The sequence below is a fragment of the Rhinatrema bivittatum genome, chromosome 2 (assembly GCF_901001135.1).
Source record: "Rhinatrema bivittatum chromosome 2, aRhiBiv1.1, whole genome shotgun sequence".
NCBI lineage: Eukaryota > Metazoa > Chordata > Amphibia > Gymnophiona > Rhinatrematidae > Rhinatrema > Rhinatrema bivittatum.
The window spans coordinates 10,952,727-10,978,441 of NC_042616.1; the positions used below are offsets into that span (position 1 = coordinate 10,952,727).

At 47.0% G+C, this 25,715-nt stretch overlaps 1 protein-coding gene across 4 annotated transcripts in view; it reads left to right on the forward strand.

The window, feature by feature from the left end:
• LOC115083533 (gastrula zinc finger protein XlCGF57.1-like) overlaps nucleotides 1–24,700 on the forward strand; it is a 44,950-nt gene extending 20,250 nt beyond the window's left edge. For 2 of the 4 annotated variants that reach the window (XM_029587412.1, XM_029587413.1), the window contains exon 4: nucleotides 22,723–24,700. In XM_029587412.1, coding sequence (XP_029443272.1) covers nucleotides 22,723–24,662 — 1,940 coding nt within the window. In that variant the 3' untranslated portion in view covers nucleotides 24,663–24,700. The remainder of the gene's footprint in view (nucleotides 1–22,722) is intronic. The other 2 variants (XM_029587414.1, XM_029587415.1) reach the window with 2 other exon arrangements.
• Nucleotides 24,701–25,715: the final 1,015 nt, after the last annotated feature.

Here is a 25,715-nt window from a genome sequence, read left to right on the forward strand (position 1 = left end):
AGGAGGAGTCGGGATGGAACATCAACTGACTAGAAGCCTGGGCAGTCAAACTAGCCTGCCTACGATTCAGTCACAGGCTCCAGGGCGAATCTGTCAGTCATGTCTGACAACGCCACAACAGTTGCCTACATCAACCGTCAGGGAGGAATCAGAAGCCAACAAGTGTCCCTGGAAATAGATCCCCTAATGGCATGGGCGGAAGCAAACCTACAAGGGATCTCAGCTGCCCACATCGTGGGAAAAGACAACGTCACTGCGGATTACTTCAGCAGAGAGTCTAGACCCAGGAGAAGGCATTCTGTCGACCACAGCCTTCCAGTTCATAGTAAACCGCTGGTGAACCTCAGCTATGGACCTCCTAGCAACCCGGGCCAACGCCCAAGTTCCCAACTCCTTCAGTCGCAGACGAGAACCACAATCCCAAGGGATCGATGCCCTCGTCCAGACCTGGCCACAGGAAGGCCTGTTATACGCCTTCCCCCGTAGCCACTACTGGGTGGGATCATCCGCAAGATAGAACACCTTAGGAGGGCTAGTACTTCTAGTGTCCCTGGACTGGCCAAGAAGGCCGTGGTACGCAGACATGCGAAGACTTTTGATGGGGAGCCCTCTCCCCCTACCGCCACACAGGGATCTGCTCCAGCAAGACCCGATCCTCCACGGAGGCCAGACTCTATTCTCTCTTACGGTCTGGCCATTGAAAAGAAGAGCGGATACTCGGGGCGGTGATTGACACCTTTCTCCGAGCAAGCAAGTTTTCCACATCGCTAACCTACATAGGAATATGGAGAATATTCAAAACCTGGTGCGAAGACCGCGACATCCTTCCACGGACAGCCAAAATTCCCATGACCCTGGAATTTCTGCAGGACGGCTTACAGAAGGGGTTGTCTCTCAACTCCATCAAGGTTCAGGTAGCCGCGTTGACCTGGTTCAGAGCCAAAGTGGAAGGCATCAGCCTAGCATCTCATCCGGAAGTCTCCTGCTTCCTGAGAGGGGTCAAGCAGATCAGACAACCCCTAAAGTGGCTGGTACCCTTATGGAACCTCAATCTAGTACTAAACTTCCTAGCAGGAGCCTCATTCAGACCTATCCGCGGTCTGTCCCTATGACTCCTAACCTTGAAGACTGAATTCCTAGTGGCAGCATGTTCGGCCCGTCGCATCTCCGAACTCCAAGCACTATCCTGCTGAGAACCGTTCCTCAGGTTCACACCAGGATCCATAAAGCTACGCACGGTCCCCTCCTTCCTCCCAAAAGTGGTTTCTCGCTTCCGTCTAAACCAAACCATCTCTCTGCCATCTCCACACAAGCATCAGGACTCTGAAGAATCTCGCCATCTTCGCCATCTTAAAGTCAGCAGACTGCTAGTCCGATACCTGGAAAGGTCGGAATCCGTACGAAAGACGGACCACCTATTCGTCCTTCACAGCGGGAAGAAACAAGGGGAAGCGGCCTCGCGTGCAACTATAGCCCACTGGATCAAAGAAGTTATCAAGGCGGCCTACGTAGAGGCAGGCAAGCCTCCACCTCTACAAGTCAAGGCCCATTCCACTAGAGCCCAGGCAGTGTCCTGGGTGGAAACCAGGATGTTGTCACCTGCTGAGATCTGTCGGGCGGTGACATGGTCCTCCATCCACACCTTCTCGAGGTTCTACCTCCTGGGTGTTCAGGCTTGGGAGGACACAGCATTCGAAAGGGCAGTTCTAAGTGGGCCACGGGCAGCCTCCCACCCGGTTTGGGAGTAGCTTTTGTACATCCCATTGGTCCTGAGTCCATCTGCTACACGCTAGGAAATGGAGAAATTACTTACCTGATAATTTCGTTTTCCTTAGTGTAGACAGATGGACTCAGTATCTCGCCCACGGCTGCCGCAATACACGGAAACCTCGGGTGACAATTCCCGAGAGCAAGACAAGCACGGTAAGCCACGCTTCCCTTCAGCTAAGACACCCATAGTTTACCGGTTGTCGGCATTTCTCAGTTGAATGCACTGGCGGTCTCCAGCTATAGTCCACGTTAACCAGTTCAAGTTATTCAACGTTAACCAAGTTAATCAAATTATCCAGACACACATATATCCACAATCGCTTTTCGAGCAGAATACTGAAGAGCTGAGCTTCCTACATGGGTATATGTACTAGTGCTGACGTCAGATTGAAATCTGACTCCGTCTCCAACTGCTATCAGGAGCACACTATACCCATTGGTCCTGAGTCCATCTGTCTACACTAAGGAAAACGAAATTATCAGGCAAGTACTTTCTCCATTAGCGCTCACGATCGCCGATATTAGGGAGGCACTAGATGAAAAATGGACCCAAATAACATCCCTATTAGGGGAGGTACGAGAAACCCTAACCGTGCTACATCCCTGATAAGAACACGCTGAAAATTGGATCTCCTTGTTTGAGGATGGCTCAACCGCGACTGAAGGTAAAATGGCTGCCCGGGATAAAAAATTGCAAGCCCTGCAGAATAAAGTTGATGAGCTGGAGAATAGAGCCCGGCGGGATAACCTTTGTTTTATGGGCTTTCCGGAAGACAATGAAGACAAATCTCTCTGCACAATTTTAGAGGAGTGGATTCCTGAAACGCTAGCGCTATCTCACCTACAGGGGATGCTGGTGGTGGAGCGTGCCAATCGGCTCGGGGCGAAAAATGCGGCCTCAGGACGGCCGCGGCTGGTCATCGCAAAGATTTTGAATTCAGCCCATAAGACTGAGATTTGGCGGGCTACCAGAGCGAAATCGGTGCAGTTATACTAAGGTCATCCCACCCGCGTCTTCCAGGATTTTTCGGCCTCTGTTTCCGAGGCACGTCGGGCCTTTACACCAATCTGTACCACCCTGCATAATCGCGCAATAAAATTCTCACTGATGTTTCCAGCCCGGCTGCGGATTTGGCACGCGGACAAGGTGCACTTTTTTTTTTTTTTGAGACCCCGGAGTCAGCCTAGGCTTTTTTGGATAAATGATGCGGTGGTTTCCTGGTGGGCTTGCAAGTTTCCGGCTCCAGGTGATAGGGTATAAATCATATCTCTAATACATGGCCTCAGCTTGGGGGGACTATTCTTATGGCACCCGGTTTTCGCTCCGGCGAATGTATTTGTTCTACGTTTGCTTGTTTTGTACTAGAATCATGTTATTAGCCAGTGCTTGTTTTGCTAGTCCCTGGCTGGCAGGGACCGCTGGCTCCGCTTGCCCGTGGGCCTTGGTTTTTGTTTTTCCCTCTAAGGCCCAACTGGTTGGTCTAAGCGGGCAAATGTTTACCGTGTAGTTTACAAGACTTGGTGCGCAGAGATTCCTTGCCGGCATCTGAGAGACCTGGGCACAGGGGAATCGCTGAGTCTCAACTTCCTCAGCCGCAGCATGACAGGCACTCGCCTCGCTGGGGGTTGTTGTGAATAACTTCTGAAGTTTGCACCTACGATTGTTCATAGATGTACTCATTATCTCTGGGGTGTGATTGGTTTTTGTTTGAGGAGGTACAGCTGAATCCCCCCCTGGACTATGTGTTGCAGTTTGTCAAGAGTGCAGTGAAGAATTTGCCTATCAGTGCACACTCCGGCGGTCACTCTGGAGGTTCTTGCGTATGTGACTATGTGGCTGGTGATCCCAGTTTTGATTTCCAGAGGAGGCTACATTGCAATGCCCTCACCCCTTATTGTCATTTGGGTGCTAAAATGTACTGAGTACTTGTAGCTTAAATTCGGAGTGGGACCCTGGACACATCAATATTGGATCTCCTTGCCTTCTTAGTTGGAGGCTAAGATGGAATGGGAGATTAGGAGAGTGGGGTTAGGGGTTCAGGGGGGCTTGGGGGTGGGGTGGATAAGGGGGGGGGGGCAGGAGGGGGAATCGGGGGCAGGATTTTGCACATGAGTGGGAGGGGTCTGTTGCCTTTCTATCATGTAATCCTGTGGCGCACTTGGCGATGGGGCATACAGGTAGGGACCTCAGCTGGGAGGGTCACCACTGGGGTATTACTGATTACCAGGCATTTATTTTTCTTATCTCTGTTGGGCTATGAGTAATCATACACGCTTTGTTGCATGGAATGCTTGTGGGATTAATTCGCCCATGAAGCAATCTAAGGTGCTTTTCCGTTTTGAAGAAGAAATCGGCAGCAGTGGCTCTTTTGCAGGAAACCCACCTCATTGATATTGAACATGCAAAACTCCGCCGTACTTGGGTGGGAGAGGTGAGATTTACCTCGGCTTCCTCGACGTCGGCGGGGTTGCGATTTTGATTAACAAGCAACTCCCTATTAACATTTGCAAGGAAATAGGGTTACCCCCAGGGCCGCTTTCTTATTCTGGCTACTGAAATATATAATCGGGTCATTGGACTGTGCAATATCTACGCGCCCAATACACATAATCCAAACTTTTTCAGAGGACTTTACTCTTATTTGATCCCATATCTAACGGGCATTATAATAGTGGGGGGGAGTGGGGGGGGGGAGTTTAACACCATTAGAGATCCACAGGTGGATGCCTCTCAGAGCCGTAGACAAGAACCTGGTATGGGCAGGGGCCTCAAAATGCTGGAAAATAACTCTGCATTTGTTAGACGCGAGGCGAGCCCTCCATCCGACGGGACTTCACCCATGTCTCGCAGGCGACGTTTTCGCGGCTTGATTATTTTCTCCTTAGTAGCCATGTTTTTCACCATATTTGTGATGCTGGAGTTGATATCATCGTTGTTTCGAATCATGCCCCGGTGTGGATGGACCTCCGGTTTTTGGACAACTCGGCCTTGACCAAGATTTGGCATTATCCCTAATTTTTTTGGCGACTGACGCACAGTTTCAGGAATTTTTACGGACTAAATGGGCAGACTCTGCTGCCCTTAACCAGACTCGTGCAACTCAACCTGCTTTGTTTTGGTATGCTGTGAAGGCGGTATTGCGGGGCGATATAATTTCCTATGTTTCCCACCGCCGGAAGGTCCTTAATCGGTGTATCTTGACGCTTAGCACTCAGTTGGCCGCTTCGGAGACGGAGCAGGCCCGTGCTACATATTTATCCCAACAGTACGCCTTGAATTCTCTTCTATACCAATGAGCGAAAAAGAGTTTCATGTGTTATCAATTCCACCTTTATCAGGATAGTAACAAAGCAGGGAAGACGATGTCAAATCTGATTAGGTCTACCCGAACGAGTAGGTTTATCCCTGCGCTGCGAACATCCCCTGACACGTTGATAAGACACTCCCTCCATTTTAAAATGTTTTAAAGAATTTTACTCGACCTTGTATGCTACTGAGGGGTGGAATGAAGAGGCGTGTGACAGGTTTTGTTCTCAACTCTCTCTTCCTTGTTTAACGAGGGAACAAAGGAAGGCGCTTAATCTGTCCATAACGGAGGAGGAAGTCCGCCTTGCCATTCAGCGATCCCAAAGTTTCAGGGCCCCGGGGCCGGATGGATTCCCAGTGGGATTTTTTAAGCTCCTAGCGGGGCAGATAGCCTGCCCTCTGGCCTCGGTGTGTTTGGAATTAGCAGACCAAGCCTCCTTCCCAGGTTAACACTAACATTAGCGCTCATCTCCCTCATACCCAAGGCAGGCAAGGATCCACTTTTGCCCGAATCCTACCGCCCCCATATCTTTACTTCATTTCGATCAGAAACTGTTGGCCAAGATACTGGTGGTGGGACAGGCTGGTGATCATCCTTCCAGCTCTCATTGGTGATCATCAGGTTGGGTTTGTACCGCCAGCATTATGCTCTCGTTAACACGCGCCGAGTATTGACTGCCACGGCTATGTGCCAGCAAACGTCTAGTCCTTATTTGGCAATTAGTTTTGATGCCGAAAAGGCATTTGACAGGGTGGAGTGGCACTATTTATTTTATATTTTTGAATAAAATGGGGTTCGAGGGTTGGTTGGGTTTTTTTTCCCCAGGGCCATCCAGTTATTGTACCATGCCCCGCGGGCCTTCTTAACCGCTAACCGCGCGCAGTCGGAGCCCTTTGTGGTGACGAGAGGCACGAGGCAGGGGTGTCCCTTATTATCCTACAATTGGAACCTCTCCAAAAAGTTGAAGACGTGCTTCGTTCAGTATAAAATTGTAAGAAATGAACTGAAAAGCATTCCATAAGCAAGCTTTTAACTCTATTGAATCTCTCTGCACAGTTAAAGCTACTGTAGTGCCAACAGTAAAAAAAAAAAAAAAGCTGTTATTCTTAGTTTGTAAATCCTTAGTTTTGGCCAAAAGTAAAAGTATTTACTTCTCAGCTGTGAGAGTTGGAAAAGTGATTATTTCAGTCTAAAACAGCTAGAATTCTCCTCCCCAGCATGATGGAAGGTCATTTTTAAACTGTTTTCTAGATCTGTGAGGACAAAAAAGGAACTTTAAAGTGAAACCTAAAGCAGTGGTTTTCTCACTCTGAAAATGTGCAGCTCTTCTTCATTCTTCGTTCCTGCTTGCGATTCAGCAACGACGTGAGGTTCAGGGCCTCCACTTCGGCCTTAGCATTTTCAAGTGTGTGGCCTTCGCGGACGATCTGCTAGTCTTTTATCGCAGACCCTCGGGCCTCTCTGCCCCCGTTGCTGCGTTTTGATACGGAGCTTTGGGGTATTCTCAGGGTTAAGGTTAAATGAGTCTTAAGTCCTCTGCGTTAGCATTTCCTGCCACACTGAAAGATCGCCGGCCTGATGCGTTTCCCCTGCAGTGGGCCGGGGATGGCCTTCGATATCTAGGAGTGTCTATCCCATCGAACCCGGAACAGGAATATAAGGCAAATTATCCCAAGGTTGCTACGCCCAACTCGGGACACTCTGGCTAATTGGCGCGACCTGCCGCTCTCTTTAGGCGGGCGGGTAAACCCATTTAAAATGACCATTCTTCCGTAATGGCGCTATCTTTTGCAAAATATGCCAGTCTTGCTGAAGCGGAGATGTCTCGCCCAGTTGGAAAGCGCTCTCCGAGGCTTTATCTGGAGGGGTTGGGAAGTCCAGGCTTTTCCCCTCTCTGGGTTAAAAGTGCACTGGGCGGGGGGGGGGGGGGTACCGGATTTAACCCTTTATAACTTAGCCAGAAATTTGCGGGTAATACGGGATTGGCTTTTGGGCAAATCGTTTTATGCCGCCCCCCCCCCCATACCCGCGGAAAGTGCACTGACGGCACCAGTAGCCCTTACTTATGTTTTGCAATCGGGGTCCGTGCACCTTCTGTCTGACAACTGCACTTGCCAGGCCTATCCGGCAAACGTGGTTGCGGTTAACTAAGTTGCTGCAGGTGCCTAAATTCTGCACACATTTCCTCCCTATAGTGGGTAATGTTGAGTTTACCCCGGGGTCTCAGTCTTATAGTTTTCGAGTGTGGATATTTAAGGGATTCACTCTTCTGGGTGTTATGGTTTTGAGGTGTTGGAGTGGATTCTTGGGTACTGCGGTGATGGCCGCTCCCACGGGGAGGAGCCCCAGAACTAGGCTGGACTCTATACACGCAGACACAGAGAAGTTGTATTTATTGTACAGCTCGATGGCACTGCCCGGGGTGGACAGCAGTGAAGGTAACCCAGCAGAAGCAGTCCAGGGGTCCTCGGCAGAGGAGACCAGTCTCACACTTAAGTAGATGAAAGGCAGCGGAGGGTAGTAGAGGCAGAACCCGGATGTAGACTCCAAGCACTGAAGCTGGAACAGACTGAGAGAGTTAGTACTCACTGAGTAGTTAGCTGTATTGATGGAGATCCTGGCAGGCAGTAGCAGATCAGATGCAGGCACCAGAGTAGGGAGCGCAGGCCCTCAGGAGCGAGTACCCAGGTTAGCGATGAATTACCCCGAAGAGCAGAGAGAGAGCTTCCAGTGGCTGCTGGGAAGCGGCAGAGCAGCTTAGACCGGGGCGATTCCAATCCTTGCTAACTCTCTGTTTGTTAGCAAACAAAGGGCAGGCTAAATACCAGGATGTGACGACGTCACTCGGAGGGGTCGCCCCTGATGTTCCCGCCATGACGTGGATGTAGACGTGGGTGGCGTGCGCATCCTAGGCGGCCCTTAGGAAAAACATGGCGAATGCCGTTGCCGATCCGGGGACGCCGGGGAGAGTGGCATGAAGACGCAGTGGCAGCAGCCATCTTCCCAAGGCGTGAGGAGAGAGAAGGAAGAAAGGTGAGGCACAAAGGTCGAAGCCATCTGAGACCGGATGCAACACTGGGGCAATTGTTGACACAGGAAGGGGGAGACTTTATCCCTGACAGAATTACGCGATTTTTGTGGTCTGGGGGTGACCCACACCTTTCCGTACCTGCAGATTCGACATTATCTTGGTGCACTACCTGATGTCTATAAGCACCTCTCGGTGTTTCATGCCTTGGACAGAGTGTTTCACTTTGAATGTGGTAAGGTCCCTTCTTTGTCTGTTTATTATAAATATGTGCGCCAGCGAGTTTGGGTTGATATTTGCTCACGCTTGAGGGCCTGCTGGAACCGGGATGGGGAATTTATTGTTACAGTCTATTTTGCGGGTGTGTTTTCCGGCGCGTAGCCAGGATCTCCACCAGTATGTACTACCGGGAGTCACAGTTTAAATTTGTGAGCCGTGCGTATGTGTCTCTCCAAGTGGCCCATCAATTGACCATAGCGCCCTCGGCTACATGTGCCCGCTGCAACTGAACCACTGGGGTACTCTGTCCCAGGCATTTTGGGCGTGCGCCTCTGTTTGTCGGTTTTGGCGCTGGGTAGCAGATTACATGGCGGATCTACTTGGATGTAGCCTTTCCAGTCACTCCACTGTGGCTTTTGTTTGGGTGTATCTCTCCTCTTAGGGTTCGAGATCCCGGCTTGCGCTTGCTTCTCCAAAAGGCTAGTCTTGTGGGGGGGGGAAAAAGGTGATCTTATCGGTCTGGAGGTCTCAGGCCGCGCCGTCCTTCTGGGCTTGGAGAAACCACTTCCGTGCTGTGACGAATATGGAGAGTTTTTGGCGTCCTGAGGGTCCCCGTGCCGGAGGTGGGCGTTTCTTGCTGTTTGGAACTTGTATCTTCAGACACTCCCACCTCGGGCTCGAAGCCTAGTAGTGAATGACTAATTCGCCGCTTTTACCACCCTGCGGGGTGCCGACTTTGTTGGGTATTGAATGCTGTGGATTTACATCGCTCACCTGTGCAGGCAAGAGGGGGAGAAGGGTGGGAAGGGTCAGGATGGGATAGGTGGAGGGTGTTCTGTGGTGGATAGGGTTGTGGGTATATTTCTGTATGGGTTAGGTAGTCTGAGGTTGGTTCAGGAACCCACCTTCCTTAGTGCTGTACTTTCTTGATGTGAAAAACCAATAAAAGCGTTTGTTTAAAAAAAAACATCAATAGTGGCAGGGGTAAGTAGGATCCCAACTCCTGTGTTAAACGATCCTCACTGGCTGGAGGAAGTGACGTTACAAGTCCAGATGGCGGCATAAAACCTGAGCTCCTCTCCTCCAGAAATCCAATCCCTCACAATCACAAATACCAACGACTCAAAAGAGTATAAAAACGCAGCTCTGACCTGCGGAGAGCTATTGATGGCAATGCGGAAGAAAATCGCAGAGCTTCAGCAGTTTTCCTATGAAGCCACGGCTGACAAGCAGCAGACAAGCCTTCCGGATTCGGAGCCAGCAGAGAAGAGGCCTGCATCGACACAATCTCACTCGAGCTCACCAACCCCGCGGGCAAACGGGGACACTGATATTACCCGCGAAAAATTTCAGCAGTGGTTCGGAGAACTCCGTGAAGGTATGGGCACGCTAAAAATAGAGCTCCAGGCGATTGCAGCTGAGCTCCGATGTGACTTTGCAGGGCTGGGAAACCTCATGGACGCCATAGAAACGCAGGCTGGAGAGCAAGAGGCAGCAATAAATGCAGCTCAGCAAGAAATTGAGCTGTTAAAGCAGGGAGCTGTAGAGCAATCAAGCTGGCTGGAAGATTTAGAAAACTGCTCACGAAGAGGGAACCTGCGATTCAGGGGGATACCAGCGGGAGAAGCTTACCAGGACTGTGTAAAAGTAATACAGGATATATGTGAGCTCATTTTGAGCACACAGAATGAAGATGAAACGATTTCACCCATTAAATTGGACCGAGCACATAGAGCCCTAACCAGAATGAGAGGTAACACTACAAGTGATTATTCCCTTTTGGCCTCCAATTCACGATTCAAAGCGTATCATCCAGAGTTAAAACAGTAGAGGAAGCTTCAAAATCACTCCAGGCTGCTGGCTTACTGAAACATCACTGGGAAGCGGACAAGTTACAAGCTTCAGGACCCATTTCAGAGAACACTCAGAAGTGGCAGCGAGTCCCCACATGGAGGAAAAAGGCTTCGAAGACAGTCGGGAGGACAGTCGGGAGGACAGCTAACAACCACGTGAGAACGCATGGGACTAGGTGTGAGGGACAGTAACGAAAGCCTAGTCAGTACTAAATGGCTACTTAGAATTATGGTTATTTACTTACAACCTAAATGTAATACAAATATAAGAGGCAATAGTTGTATTAACCTTGAAAGTTTCATACAAGAAAAGTTAGCAAAATATATGTTGAGGATGCTCTCAGTAGTTGGTTCAAAGAGGTAGGGTGTAGAGGGTGGCGTGTTTGCCAGAATGGATTAGTGTGACATTAGTCCTCCAGGTGCGATAGAACATTGGGTGGGGAGGAAGAGAGGGCGGAAGAGAGTATACAGTCTATTACACACTCAAATGGGATGGAATGATACAACAGAGTTGGGTCAATTATATATGACTGATGGCTGGTCAGGGACAGATGATAAGATGTTGGGTCCAACACAGAGAGTAAGGGAGAAAACAACCCGATGGGAGACTTAAAATTGATGTCATGGAATGTTAAGGGGCTAAATTCTTTCTATAAATGTAAACGTCTTCTACAGGATGCCACAAAGGATAAAATTGACATACTTTTGTGCCAGGAGACCCACCTCAGGAAAAAGTATGAGAGGCTGTTTATTTCACAACAATTTCCCACACGATTCTTTGCAGCGGCCACAGCAGGGCCTAAATACGGAGGTTTGGGTATCCTTTTTTCCAAGAATGTGACAGCGGATAGAGTTTCCATTGTGCGTGATGTAGAAGGTAGATATATCATTGTTAAATTCAAAATGGACACATCAATTTACACTCTAGCTAATGTCTACGCCCCTAATTCAGGTCAGGGTAAATTTTTTGAAAAGCTCTCTACCATCCTGCAACAATGGGTAAAGGGCTCCCTAATAATCGGTGGTGACTTTAATATCACAAGCTATCCCTTTTTGGACTCTAGTGGGGGAGGAGGGAGTTGCTCAAGGCATAAGAGGAAAGGTCTGAAAACTCTTATGAGAGAATGGAATTTGATAGATGTATGGAGATTTTTCCACCCCAAGGAACGAAACTATACCTTCTACTCAAAGGCGCACCAAAAGTACTCAAGGATAGATTTTTTCCTGCTAGACAAAGCCATCACTAATAAGGTTAAAACAATAGAGATCTCCCCAATTACGTGGTCAGACCATGCAACGATACGAGTCACTCTACAGAAATTAGGAGTACAGACGAGAGAGGTTCTGGAGACTAAACGATAGCTTACTCAGTGACACTGCTTACTGTGGAACATTGGGTCGTGAGATGGAGCAATTCCTGGAGGAAAATGAAAATGGAGCAGCGTTCACTAACATGCTGTGCGATTGCTTTAAAGCAGTGGCTAGAGGCAAATTAATAGCTAGGGCATCTTATTTACAAAAAGTTAAAAATAAGAGGAGAGTGGAAATGATGCAACAACTGGGTATTTTAGAAATAAGGCACAAAAGAGTGTAAATTCTAAAGAAACACTGCAGCAATATGTAATATGAAACTTTAATAAGAGAAAGACAGAGACAAAGGGGGTTAGGGACTGGAACAAAGTACGAGGGAAATAGTTTGTTCCAGGGAGCAACAGATCTATACAATTGTATAATCACCCAGTCACCCAATGTTCCAGTAATATGCATAACCTTATATACCCTTCATACAGACCAATCAAAGCATATTTAGTGTTGTTTCTAGATAAGTGCAGTTCATCTGATTTGAGAATGTATTAGACCAATCAGCTAATGGGTCTGGGGTGTTGGCTGGCTGCATTCCAGCACGTATTCAAAGTCCTCTGCATTCTTTGTCTAACACTGGTATACAGGAATACAGCACAAAGAAGTGTCAGAAAGACAGTGCATACCTACATCAGGAACAGACCAGAATGTGGCAACCCAGTTAGAAAAATTACAGGAGGAATTGAAAAATATATCCATTGGAGAAATTGTATTTCAATTGGATAGAGCAAAACAAGAATTCTTTAAAGGGGGCAATAAAGCCGGGAGATTACTGGCCGGGAGGCTCAAGGCCAGGGCCACGCAGAATCAAATTTTGAAAATAAGGTCAGATAAAGGAGAGATAATATCAGATAATGAGAATATTCGTAAGCGATTTATTCAATTCTATCAACAGCTCTATTCCAAAAGGACAGATATATCCCAAGAAGCAATCAATTCCTCTTTGGGGGAAATACAACTGCCTTATGCAGAAAGCGCACAACAGACGTACCTAAATAAGACTATCTTGGAGGAGGAAGTGCTTAAGGCCATCAAAGAATTAAAATCGGGAAATCTCCGGGCATATATGGTTTTACAGCTAGCTTCTACAAGAACCTGAGCTCCATTATTGCACGCCCACTGGCAGCTGCCTTTAATAATCTGCTGGGTGACGGCCGGATAGCAGAAGATGCAAACAGGGCAGGAATTGCTAATTTAAGCAAAACCAGGCAGGGACGTCACCCAATGTGAATCCTATAGACCCACATTTTTAATAAATTTAGACCTAACGTTATTAGCAAAAATACTGGCTACCCGCTTGAGTAGTATAGCAAACACATTTATACATCCCGCCCAAACTGGGTTCGTCCCGGGCAGATTAGCAGCAGACAATGCCCGCAGAGTGTTGGATTTAATCTGGCACGCACAAAAAAAAAAATCAGCTGCCCATGGTACTGTTCACGGTAGATGCTGAAAAGGCGTTCGACCTCGTTCACTGGGACTATTTATTTGCACTATTAAAGAAAGATGGGCATGGGAGGAAATTTCTTGACATGGATTAAGAAACTCTCTATAATTTCCCTAGTGCATGTATAAAGGTGAATGGATTGAATGGGGAGCAAGACAGGGGTGTCCTCTCTCTCCCCACTTCTTTTCGCTCTATACTTAGAAGCCCTGGCATCCAGCATTAGAAAAGCCAGAGAAATAAAGAATAAATTTAAAAAAAAAAAGAAAAGCCAGAGAAATTCAAGGTCCCCAGGTGGGGGAGCAAGAATAGAAACTTAAGCTGTTTCCTGACGACATATTATTTACCATTGCTCATCCACGGGACTCCTTTGTGCCTCCAGTGGAGGAACTTGGGCAACTTAGTGGAATATCGGGCTATTTATTAAATATCGATAAATCAGAACTCCTAAATATTTCACTACCAAGGAGCGATGTACAAGAGCTTAAACAGAATTTTCCCTTTAAGCTAGCTACCAAGACAATAAAATACCTAGGAGTAAAGATAGATCCGGACACAGCGGAGCTCTTTAAAAACAATTACGAAACAACTTGGAAAAAGATAGGAGAGGGTCTCCAAAACTGGGAGCGCACAGAACTTCCATGGCTCAGTAGAATCTCAACAATCCAAAATGAATGTGTTGCCTAGGCTGGGATCTCTCTTTCAAACGTTACCAATCGATTATTCCTGACAGTTTTCTGAAGGCCTGGCAGAAGCAACGTTTCTGCTTTATTTGGAAACACTGACTTCCCAGGGTTAGTGGCAAAGTAATGTGCCTCCCTAAAGAGAAGGAACGTTTAGGGGTGCCATGTCTACTAAGATATTACATGGCTTCAGAGTTGCGCCCTATAATAGAATGGCCTACAGTAGGGGGCAATAAAAGGTGGATGCAACTGGAAACTGACCTTCTAGATGGAATAAATCCGGCTTCATTAGTATGGTTGCCACACGAAACTAGGAGACTAACCCCATCAGTTGCACCAGCCACAACACTTACTCTGAGGATTTGGGATAGATGGAAAGGAGAGTTCGTAGGAGACAGATCTATATATGCAAAACCTCCCATATTTTTCAGTCGAGAATTTAGTGCTGGGAACTCACGGGTTATAGCAAGAAGGTAGGAACAAGGGGGCTGTACAAGATTTGAACATGTGTGGCAAAGGGGTAAACTCAGAGAATTCTTGGATGTGGCTGAACGATATGAGATTGCGTTAGTGGATCGATACTTCTGTGTACAACTCAGCCACTATCTATCTCAGCTCTCAGTAAGGAAAGACCTTTGCAAATGTAAATCATCATTGTTTGAAGGATACTGTGATCAGGCGGGAAAAATTAAAAAGGCAATCTCGAAGATTTACAATATGTTAAATAAAGACTTAAACCCGCCTCCATCTCATATCATTAACTGGGAGAGAGACCTGAAAACTAACTTGAACCCTCAAAAATGGTTATCCTGCTTCAATGCGGCTAGAAAATGTTATGTATCAACCTCCATAATGGAGCAAAGTTACAAAATGTTGTATCGATGGTACATTACCCCGGAGAAACTGCATAGGTACTACCCAGCGAGTGCTGACACGTGTTGGAGGGCGCGTGGGGGAGTAGGGACGTTCTTACATATGTGGTGGGAGTGTTTGGCCATTCGTAGTTACTGGGACGAGGTAACCAAGCTAATTTTTCAGCTAGCAGGTGAGCATTTGCCCACCGATCCATTAATTTTCTTGCTAAACATTTATCCCGATGAACCGACTGTGCAGAATGTATACTTGATACAACAGGTCATCTTGGCAGCCAGAGCAGAAATCACGAGTTTCTGGAAGCAGAGAGATGTACCTCCTTTGACAAAGGTTCTCCAGAGATTGACCAAAGGTATGGTACCTCAACAAACTGACGGCTGTTAGACAGCAACAAACCCATAAATTTGAGGAACGCTGGCAAAGGTTTGTGTCTTGGCAGAGGCATCGGGACAAGCATCATTGAACTTCACAACTCAATCTTCATGTGATATAGACTGTATGGGGGGGAATGGTATGAAAAGGTTATATGAGGTACTTAATCGAAGGAAATGGATCCATAATGTAAAAGGTGGTCAATATGTACAATTGTTTCCATTGAACATATGTTGTTACCTCTGAAAAATATAAATTAAAAAAAAAAACGATCGTTGCTGGCTCCCTGTGCAGAGTCGCTCTTAGGTGAAACTGATGGTGATATTCAGAAATAAAGGGTTTGATGTCTTCTGAGTTAGGACGTTATGAGCCGCTGATATCATTGAGGGCTGAAGGGACAGGGCTGCTTCTGTTCCCTCTGCTCGTCAGTACTGATTGCTTCTAACAAGTAAGGGGACCTTTTCTTCCTTGGCATCTTTTATATAGAAAGCTTCTCCAGTGTGATTTAAAAGAATTCAGATGAATGTGGATAGAGGAAGTGACGTCGGCAGACCTAATGGCAGCATGACTGAGCAGCTCCCGATCCCATCGAGCATAATCCCCCTGCTGTCTCTCCATCGGAGCTTCATAGCTGTTCAGCGGTAGCTGGATCGTTGTTGGAAGCAACTGGGATGGCGGAAAAGAAAAAATCAGTAGACTTGAAGTGCTTTTTCTTTTGCTAATGCGGCGACAGCGTTAAAGGGCGAGAGCGGAGCTGAAATGGAGGTGGATCGCAAGTTGTCAGATGTTCAAATGGAGGAGGCGGCTGAGACAGTAAAAAAAATCATGTGAAGCTTTGCCGACCTGCGAAGAGTTCTGCTCCTAGTTCAGCGATGCCCGTAAAGATATGAGGGCCATGAAATCAGAAGTTGTTGAAATGGTGGTAGAGCTTCGGGAGGAGCTTTGGACATTGGCCGCAGAATGGAGGAAGTGGAAAACCAGCTCGATGCCCACACACTGAGGAAATTGACCACCTACAGGGCTCAGTGCGAGAATGGGGCAGCGAAGAGCAGGTGATATTAGATAAACGGGAGGACCTGGAGAATGGGCCCGGCCGATGCCACCTACCATTCAGAGGGGTCCCCGAGTCTTCTGAGTGTGCGGATTGCAGCTCTGTGATCGCTGCTCTCAGTAAAGCTATCCTTGCTGAGACAGAGATAAGATTGGAGCATGCGCATAGACCTCTGGGCCCCCAAACTGCTAAGAGACCACGAGATATGGTGGTCTGGTATCACAGTTTTGCACTGAAGGAGAAAATAGTCTCTTTGGCCAGGAAGAAGATGTCATGGGACTGGCAGGGGCCTGCGATCTTGATCTTCGTGATTTGGCTCCCGCTACGCCTCGCAGAAGGCAGGACTTAAGGGACGTCACCAGAGTTATGCAGAAGGAGAAAATCTGTTATCGGTGGCTTTCCCCATTTGGAATTGCGTTCTCTGTCAATGGCGGCGGTACTAGGGCGAGATCTCCTGCCGAGGCTGAGGCAGCCCCTAAGGAAGCAGGTTTCTGGGTTCCTGAAAGACTGCCAGCGCCGACACTGGCCAAACTGCATGCCAGCAGCACTCATTCGAAATGGCAGAGAGCTGGTAAGGTGGGGAAGTGGCTGGTTAGACAATCTGGTAGTCCCAGATCCCCTACTGGGCACAGAGGTTAGCATTTGAAGTTTCAGCTTCCTGGACAACTCCTAGTTTATTGGATCGCAGCTATCGTAAAAGATAGAGCTGTTTAGGAGAGAACTATATAGATAGATATTTTCTATGTCTTTTACTACGCCACCATATTGGCGGGGATTATTCTTTTTATTCTCAATCCCCTGCATCATACTCGCGGATTGACTTCCTTTTGGTGGGAAAATAGTTCATGCCAGGAGTAATTAGTGCAGAAATAGGACCGGGTACTACTATCTATCATGATCCTCTGTGTTTAGAATTTCAAATTGGAGATCAGGATTTATTTATTTATTTATTTATTTATTTACAAACCAAGGACTTCAAATACTCACAAACCAAGGACTTCAAATACTCAGCCATTAATCATGCCATTTTCACATAGCATTTAATTTATTTGTATACCGTTCAACCGTTTATTCTTTCCTATCTCTTCCTTCTTATCCAAGTTCTGCTACCCTTGTTATTTGTAACTGCTCCTTCGATCACCACAGTTCTAGTTGATGTATTTAATGCACTCCCGTTTCATGTAAACCAGCAAGATATGTGCTCATGATTGCCGGTATATAAAAACCTTAAATAAATAAATAAATAAATAAATTTAGAGAATTTTATATACCGACAACCGTTTGCACATCGTATCGGTTTACATATAACTTATAACTAGTTGGGAATGCCCTTACATAGAACAGGAACAAAATGTACAGTAACTTACAATAACAAGATAAACTGTGTAACTGAGAAACTATTTACAGAATTCGATGGTATATAGACCATAATTTGGTTAGAGAAACAGTCCATAGTGTGATTGAGTAGCAGGGAAGGCAAGAGCGTATTACAGGCGTAATGGTGTTACAGGGAAAGCAGACCATAGCGTGATTGGGTAGTTAGGGGTCGAGCAAACTCTTAAATGGGTAGGGTTTCAGGGAGAGTTATAGCAGGGGGAGAGGGGGGGACAGCATAAGGAGTCTAAATAATTGTTGACACAAGGTGAGGAGGTAGGGAGTTGTAAAAGGAAGTTCAGAGCGGTGGTATTAGCTGCAATAGTTCAGAGCAGTGGTACTAACTGCAGCTCTGTGGGTTGTCAGACTGGGGGAGGTCGCATGAAGGGAAGGCCTGTAGGAACAGCCAGGTTTTTAGCTTTTTTTTAAATTTGGGAGTGGAAGACTCTGTGCGTAGATCTGGGGGCATGGAGTTCCATAGGGTGGGGCCGGCCAGTGAGAACGCTCTATTCATTGTGGTAATTAGTTTAGTGGATTTGATAGAGGGGGTGCGGAGAGTTCCTTGGAGAGCAAGACGAGTTGGTCTGGTGGAGTTACGAGTAAGTAAAGGGGGGTTTATCCAGTCAGTGTTCTCATTGTTGATGCTTTTATGTATAAGGGAAAGGGCTTTGAAAAGGATGCGGGATTGTATTGGCAGCCAGTGGAGTTCGATGAGTGTCGGGGTAATGTGGTCATGTTTTCTGGTATTAGTAAGGATGCGTGCTGCGGCATTCTGCAAGAGTTGTAGTGGTCTGATGTGTTTGGCAGGGATAAGGGGGATAGACCCTGGCGCCTTAATGATAGTCCCAGATCTTCCCGGCAGCTCACCCGCAGCCAACAACCCCGCCGGACGAGGCCCGAAACCGACGGGCGAACCCCCCCGAACGGCGCATTCTGGCCCGGCTTACCTCCGCGCTAGGCCACGCCCGAACTACTGCTCCCCCGACCAGCAGGGGGAAGGACCCAGCAGCGAAACCCACCCACCAACGCACACGAGGAGGTGCCGAGGGACCCGATCTCCTCTTCCTCTTGAAAAACAAGAGGAACGTGCCTCTGGCGCCGTGCGCCTAAGGAGCACAACAAAGGGGCAGGCTCTTTGGCGCGCCCCTTAGCGCATCCCACTAAAAAGCAGTAAGAATTCACAGACTGCTTGAAACCTGTTTATCAAACACACTCAAATCAGCCAGATCACCAATCCTTACGAATAAGTTCACCAGAAGTAACTACTCTTCAACTGTTCCAGCACTCAACTAAAACAACAAATCTGAAAACTAACAGAAAACCACACACAACGCAACCACCATTACACCCAAAGATGACCTCAACTCCCAAAACTAGTCCCATAAAAAAACATAGATACCTAATCAATATGTGTCACCATGGCGCAGCAGGCAGCAATCTGCAGGGATATAGCTGCGACATCAAATGACTGTTTAAGGATGGATTCCTGACGTCTGTCCTGGGCATCCTTGAGTGCAGCTCCTCCTTCGACTGGCATGGTGGTGTGCATTGAGACCGCACAGACCGTGGCGTCCATTTTGGGGAACCCCAGTGTTCTTTGGCTGAGGTTCCAGAGGGTATAGGGCTTCTAGGGCCCGTCCTCTTTTGAAGCTGGCCTCCGGGGCATTCCATTCCAGGTCAATCAGTTGTTGTACGGCCTGCAGCATTGGGAAATGGCATGAGGCCTGACGGAGCCCGACCAAAACAGAGTTCGCATTGGCTCCGCTGCGGAGCTTGTGCCTGGGATGGCCAGCATCATCAGGATCAGAGACACGAGATCTGATAGTCTTTGGCGAAGAAACGCATCATGGTTTGGTATGGTTCTGTTCCTGGAGGGATTTCCCCTTTCTCCAGGGAGTCCGGCTCTTCCTCCGAGGTGTCTGTGTCCCCTAAGGGGGAGGCTTTTGCCCGGAGTATATGTAGGTGTTGCAACCGTCCCTTTCCGACGGCTTCACTCCGCCTACCTCTTTGTTTGCTCCTCCTCATGCTGTGGATGGATGCCTGGCTGCCGCAGTGTCTGCCTGCCGTCCTCTCCGGCATCTCCGGACCGGCTTGGGTGCTGCCTCCCGCCATGCTTCGCTTGTACCATAGTGCGCGCGCCGCTCAGCCCTTATTCTTATTTCCTACTTGGCGCGAACCTCCGGGGCGTCCCCCCGTGATGACGTCATGATGCCTGGATATTTAAAGCCTACAATGTTTGCTAGCCTTTGAGTTAGCAAGGGTAATCCTAAGGGAATCCTACGGATGGGATTCGCTCTCTGTACCCAGCTACTCTGATTCTCCAATCTCTATTGGACTGTCTAATGCTAACGAGGTACCCACTCCTCGGGGGCCTCACTTGCTTTCCTGGTCACTATCAGGAAACCAGTACTCGCTCCTCGAGGGCCAATGTTCCCTAACTCGCCACCTTCTCTTCTGCCTGGAAGGATTCGCTAATCTTCAACATCAGTGAGTACTACCATCTTCACCTCAGAGCTGTTCCCTGGAACCAGGCCATTGCTCCTCGAGGGCCTGCCTCCGTTCCAGCCCTGGTGCCATCTCCTACGTGGAACCGCTGTGTGAGTACATTACCTTCAAGCCTCTCAGGGATCAGGTACTCGCTCCTCGAGGGCCTGCTCTCCCTATCCTGGGGTTCTGCATACTGGGGCTTTGTGCTTATTCCACTGTACTCATTATTCTCAGTTCTTTCCACTACAGCACTGCTACCAGAGGAGTCGCTGTTCCGGCGCCTGAGGGATACTAGCCCAGCTGGGCTGCTGCTCACTACTGCCATCTCTGGTGCCTTCCTTACACAGTCTAATAAAAGATCAAACTCTGTGTTTGTGTGTCCTGAGCTAATCCTGACCTGTGGCCCCTCACTGGACTCCCCCCGTGGGCGTGGTCAGCTGCCATAGTGTCCAAGGGTCCACCCAAACTTCACAGTTTACAACAGTAGGCTGATGTCAGATTGAAATCTGATCCGTCTCCAACTGCTACCAGGAGTACACGATACCCATTTGGCCTGAGTCCATCTGTCTACACTAAGGAAAATGAAATTATCAGGTAAGTAATTTCTCCAATATATCTGGGATTTCAGTGGGGAATGAGAACTATAAGATGTCCATGTCTGTAGCTGACATCCTATTTACGCTTACAGATCCAATTAGTATTTGACGCCACTCAGAACCCATAAATATTTCGCCGCTTGTTCAGGTTTGTGCTGGAGGCTCCTTTTCCCCTCTATGGTGGAGCTGTCCCATGATTGCCTACTTTTGGAAAGCTCTGTTTATACCAACCAGAGCAACCCTGGGAGAGGATGTAGAATGCGTTGCACAGAGAGGATTGCTTAACACATCTGAGGGAGTCTTACAGGCTTCTCATCGGCAACTGGCCCTACGATTGTGCTTGGCTGCGAGATGCGAGAGAGCTAAATTCTGGAGGAATTGGGCAGCTCCATCTATGAAGGATATCCAGCAGAGTATGGGACGATTGTACCACTTTAACAGGCTGACAGCGATTAGGAGAAAGAAGCTGTCTAAATCTGAGGCCTTGTGGGAACCGGGAGATACGTGCGTGGCCGAGCCGCACGCGCACCGAGGGCTTTTTCAAGGCTCGAAGCCGCGCGTGTATCTCCAGGTACACGCGGAAGAGAAGACAAACTAAAAGTGGAGGGGCATGGGAGGGCCAGGACAGCACTGCTGGCAGCAAGCCGGCCCATTCAACTTACTACTGCTCCGTAGGAAAATAAAGGGTAGCTAGGGTGGTTTTAGGAGTCGGGGAAGAGAGGGGAAAGGCAGGCAGGGTAGCCTAGGGGCTTAGGAAGTTCTCTTGCACTGGGAAAGAACTGGGAAAATGGCCCATGGCACTGCTCAATGTTTCTAAAGAAAATCCCCCTCCCCCTTGCGTGCACAAGTGCCAACTCACACTCACATGCATGCACCAATATAAAATCATGTACTCATGTGCAAGCAGGTAGGCGATTTAATAACATGCGTGCGTCAACATCAGCTCATCCATGTACGCGTGCCGGGAATCGCATGCACATGGACATCCACGCGCGTCTTTTAAAATTAACTTCTAAGTCGGGACAGGTTGATGGTGATTTGTGTGAAAAGGAATGAGTTTTCCCTCATTAGCTGTTCTCGGGTTATGAGTATTGTTTATTTCCATCATTGAATTGTTATCCTTGCCTCCGTTCATTTATCTGTTTAGCAATGTAGTTACTGTCTTATTCATTCCATCATTTGTATAATCATTTAGAACATAAGAACATGCCATGCTGGGTCAGACCAAGGGTCCATCAAACCACATCCTGTTTCCATCAGAGGCCAAGCCAGTCTATAAGTATCTGGCAAGAACCCAAACACTAAGGAGATCCCATGCTACTGATGCAATTAATAGTAGTGGCTATTCCCTAGGTAAATTTGATTAATAGCAGGTAATGGACTTCTCCTCCAAGAACGTATCCAATTTTCTTTTAAACCCAGCTACACTAACTGCACCAACCACATCCCCTGGCAACAAATTCCAGAGCTTTATTGTGCGTTGAGTGAAAAAGAATTTTCTCCGATTAGTCTTAAATGTGCTACTTGCTAACTTCATGGAATGCCCCCTAGTCCTTCTATTATTTGAAAGTGTAAATAACCGAGTCACATCTACTCTTTCAAGACTTCTCATGATCTTAAAGACCTCTATCATATCCCCCTTCAGCTGTCTCTTCTCCAAGCTGAACAGCCCTAACCTCTTCAGCCTTTCCTCATAGGGGAGCTGTTCCATCCCCTTTATCATTTTGGTTACCCTTCTCTGTACCTTTTCCATCGCTTATTTAATGTTCTGGGGTAGGTGGGAGAGGGCAGGGTATTCCTCTTATATATTGGACACTACTCAGTGTTTGCTTATGTTGTGGATATTTGCTTATTATTGCAGTTGGACAGTCTGTTATATAATAAAAATTGTCAAATTATAATAAACAGGAATTCAGATATAGTGTGAAAAATTTGTGTAAAGATGGTTTTAGTTTATCCATTTTATGTTATGTTGTTTTATTTGTGATTGAATGTGCGTGTATCTTTGTAACCCACCCTGAACAATTGCATTGGAGGTGGCGGGGTATGAGTTTTTTTTATAAATATATAAATAAATAAAATAGATCCTACACAGTATGATAAAGAGAACCACAGGAGCTCTGTAAAGACATCACACAGGAGTTTTCCAGGCTAACCCCCAAAATTCTGCTAAGTCACAGAATTCTTTAATATCAGGGATCCCATGTGGTCATTGTGTGATCCTTCAAGAAGTCTGATCCCAGGTGATTGGTAGTGTTCCATTCCATTGTCACTGTTGCATGATTTATTCCTTTTTTTTTAGATCCAGCAGACAATGAGAAGAGGGAGGAGAATAGAGAAGAAAACCCTACAGTATTGGGACTTATACCAAGACAATCAAATGCTTATGAGAATCTTTCCCAGAGGACTGAGGGGGGAGGCACGAGCCAAAGTCAGCAGGAACTGGAGCAGAAGCAGCGACCCCCTGCAGGCGATTCACTGGATGGAGTAATCGTATGTGAGAGGAGTGATAGGGAGGTCATAGACATCTCTGAGCACCAAAGACACCTGAGAGCAGAGAGAGCCTTTCAGAGTAATAACAGTGATCAAATGATTTCTGACCTCCACCAGAGCCATGTGAGAGCAGAGAGAGCCTTCCAGAGTAATAACAGTGATCAAATGATTTCTGACCTCCAGGGACACCAGAGAGCACAGAGACCCTTCCAGAGTAATAACAGTGATCAAATGATTTCTGGCCCCCTCCAGGGATACCAGAGAGCAGAGAGACCCTTCCAGCGTAATAACAGTGATGAAATGACTTCTGACCTCCACCAGAGACATCTAAGAGCAGAGAGAGCCTTCCAGAGTAATAACAGTGATCAAATGACTTCTACTCTTCACGAGAGCCACGTGAGAGCAGATAGACTCATCCAGAGTAATAACAGTGATCAAATGACTTCTACTCACACTCAAGGGAATACTTTCAAGTGTACTGAATGTAAGAAAATCTTTTCTAGCAGTCAGTCCTTAGTAATACACCAAAGAACACACAGGGCTCACAGACCCTTTCATTGCCCTCAAGATGGGAAATCTTATAACTCTGAGTTCTCTTTATTAAATCACCAGAAAATGGAAACAGAAGGGGGACCATTATCAAGTCCTGAAAGTGGAGAAAACATCATTCAAAAGCTTGACCTGATAATAAATCAAGAAACACAGAAAGAAAAAAAATTATTCATATGTACTGATGGGAACAAAAACTTTTACCAGAAAGAAAACTTCAAAAGACAACTAAAATTCCAAGAAGGAGAAAGGGTGAATTTAAGTAATGAATGCAATAAAATCTTACTGTGTGGGAAAGTCTTTTCAGAAGATGGAAAACAACATACTGATGAAAGAACATTGTCTTGCATTCAGGCTGAAAAAAGTTTCAGTAGGAAGGCAAATGTGTCACAGCAGAAGAAATTCCCCAAAGTAGAAAGTCAATTCATACGTACTGAGTGTGATCAAAGTTTCAGGAATGAGCACAACCTCATAATCCAACAGAGAGTCCGCACTGGAGTAAAACCATTTACATGTGGTGAGTGTGGTAAAAGTTTCAGTCAGAAAAGCAAACTCCCAATCCACCAGAGAATCCACACAGGAGAGAAACCATTTACATGTAGTGAGTGCGGTAAACATTTCAGTCAGAAAGGAAACTTCAAAAGCCACCAGAGAATCCACACAGGAGAAAAACCATTTACATGTAGTGAGTGTGGTAAACGTTTCAGTCATAAAGGAAACTTCAAATGCCACCAGAGAACCCACACAGGAGAGAAACCCTTTGCATGTAGTGAATGTGGTAAAAGGTTCAGTGAGAAAGTAGCCTTCACACGGCACCAGAGAACTCACACAGGAGAGAAACCATTTGAATGTAATGAATGTGGTAAAAGGTTCAGTGAGAAAGTAGCCTTCACACGGCACCAGAGAACCCACACAGGAGAGAAACCATTTACATGTAGTGAATGTGGTAAAAGCTTCAGTGAGAAATTAGGCTTCACACGCCACCAGAGAATACACACCGGAGAGAAACCATTTACATGTAATGAGTGTGGTAAAAGTTTGAGTCGGAAGACATATCTCATGTGGCATCAGAGAATCCACACTAGAGTGAAACCAAGTCCTTGTACTTTGTGTGGTAAAAGCTTTAGAACAAAGGAAGAACTTGCAAGCCACCAGAGAAACCACACAGGAGTCAAATGTAATTCACAAACTCTCCTATAGTTTTTGGAATTGTAGACTTGTCTGATAAAGTTCTTAAATAGTTGGATGCAAGAACAATAAATCTCTATATCCATCATTAAACCTATCAGAGTCCGTGTACACTTAGATTGTACTTTCGAACAACTGAAGGTGGTGTGAGCCTTACAGATGCAAATACTCCAACAGTGCTAAAGTACAAAAGTGAATGTTCAAAACTGGTCTGTATCCTTAAGCTTGGACAGTTATTACAATGAGTAGAAGGAATAAGTGAAACTCTACCTTTACATAAGGGTAAGAAGCAATGGAATTTGCAAAATGATAGAAATCTTTGTAAAGAATCAAACCAGTAAACATGGACAATCAATTGCCAAAAATACAAATATAGTAGGAAATGCAAAGAGTTATTTCAGAAATGCAACATGAATCAAAAACTGATACACGAATGGCCCTGGAATGGTGAGTTTAAACATAGAGACGAGGGATTGATAATTGCAGCATGTTGTGTTTGTGGCATAGTTGTGGACTCCTGGTTGTTGTGGCGATGAATCCTCCCACGGGGAGGAGCCCCATGGGGAACCTCAGCAATAGGCTAAACTCTTTGAGTAAGTAGACACAATGAAAGGAAGCTTTATTGTACAGCAGTAGGATGGTTCATGGAGAGCGGCAGTTCTCCCTCTGGCCACAGAGTAGTCTCAGAAGATGTAGTTCAGTCTGTGCACTGCAGAGGTGCAGGATGGGTCTCACCCGATGCTGGTAATGGAGGGTCCGGTAGTGTCCGTGGAGCGGAGTACGCCGAGAACCCTTCCTTGATGAAGAAGTGATGACAGATCCGGTAGTGGTCCACAGGGTGGAGTACACCGAGAATCTGTGATGGTGAGACAAGTAGAGAGAATGAAGGCAGAGGTACTCACTAGGCCGGTAATACTGCCGAGGATGAGGCTTCCACAAGTAGAAGGTAGCGAGGCAGGCTGACACCCGTGCTGGAGTTGTAGCGTTGGAACCGGAAGGTAGGAGCGGGCAAGGCCCTTGAGGAGCGAGTACCCAGGCGTCCTTCTGAGCAGGTACCTAGAGAGA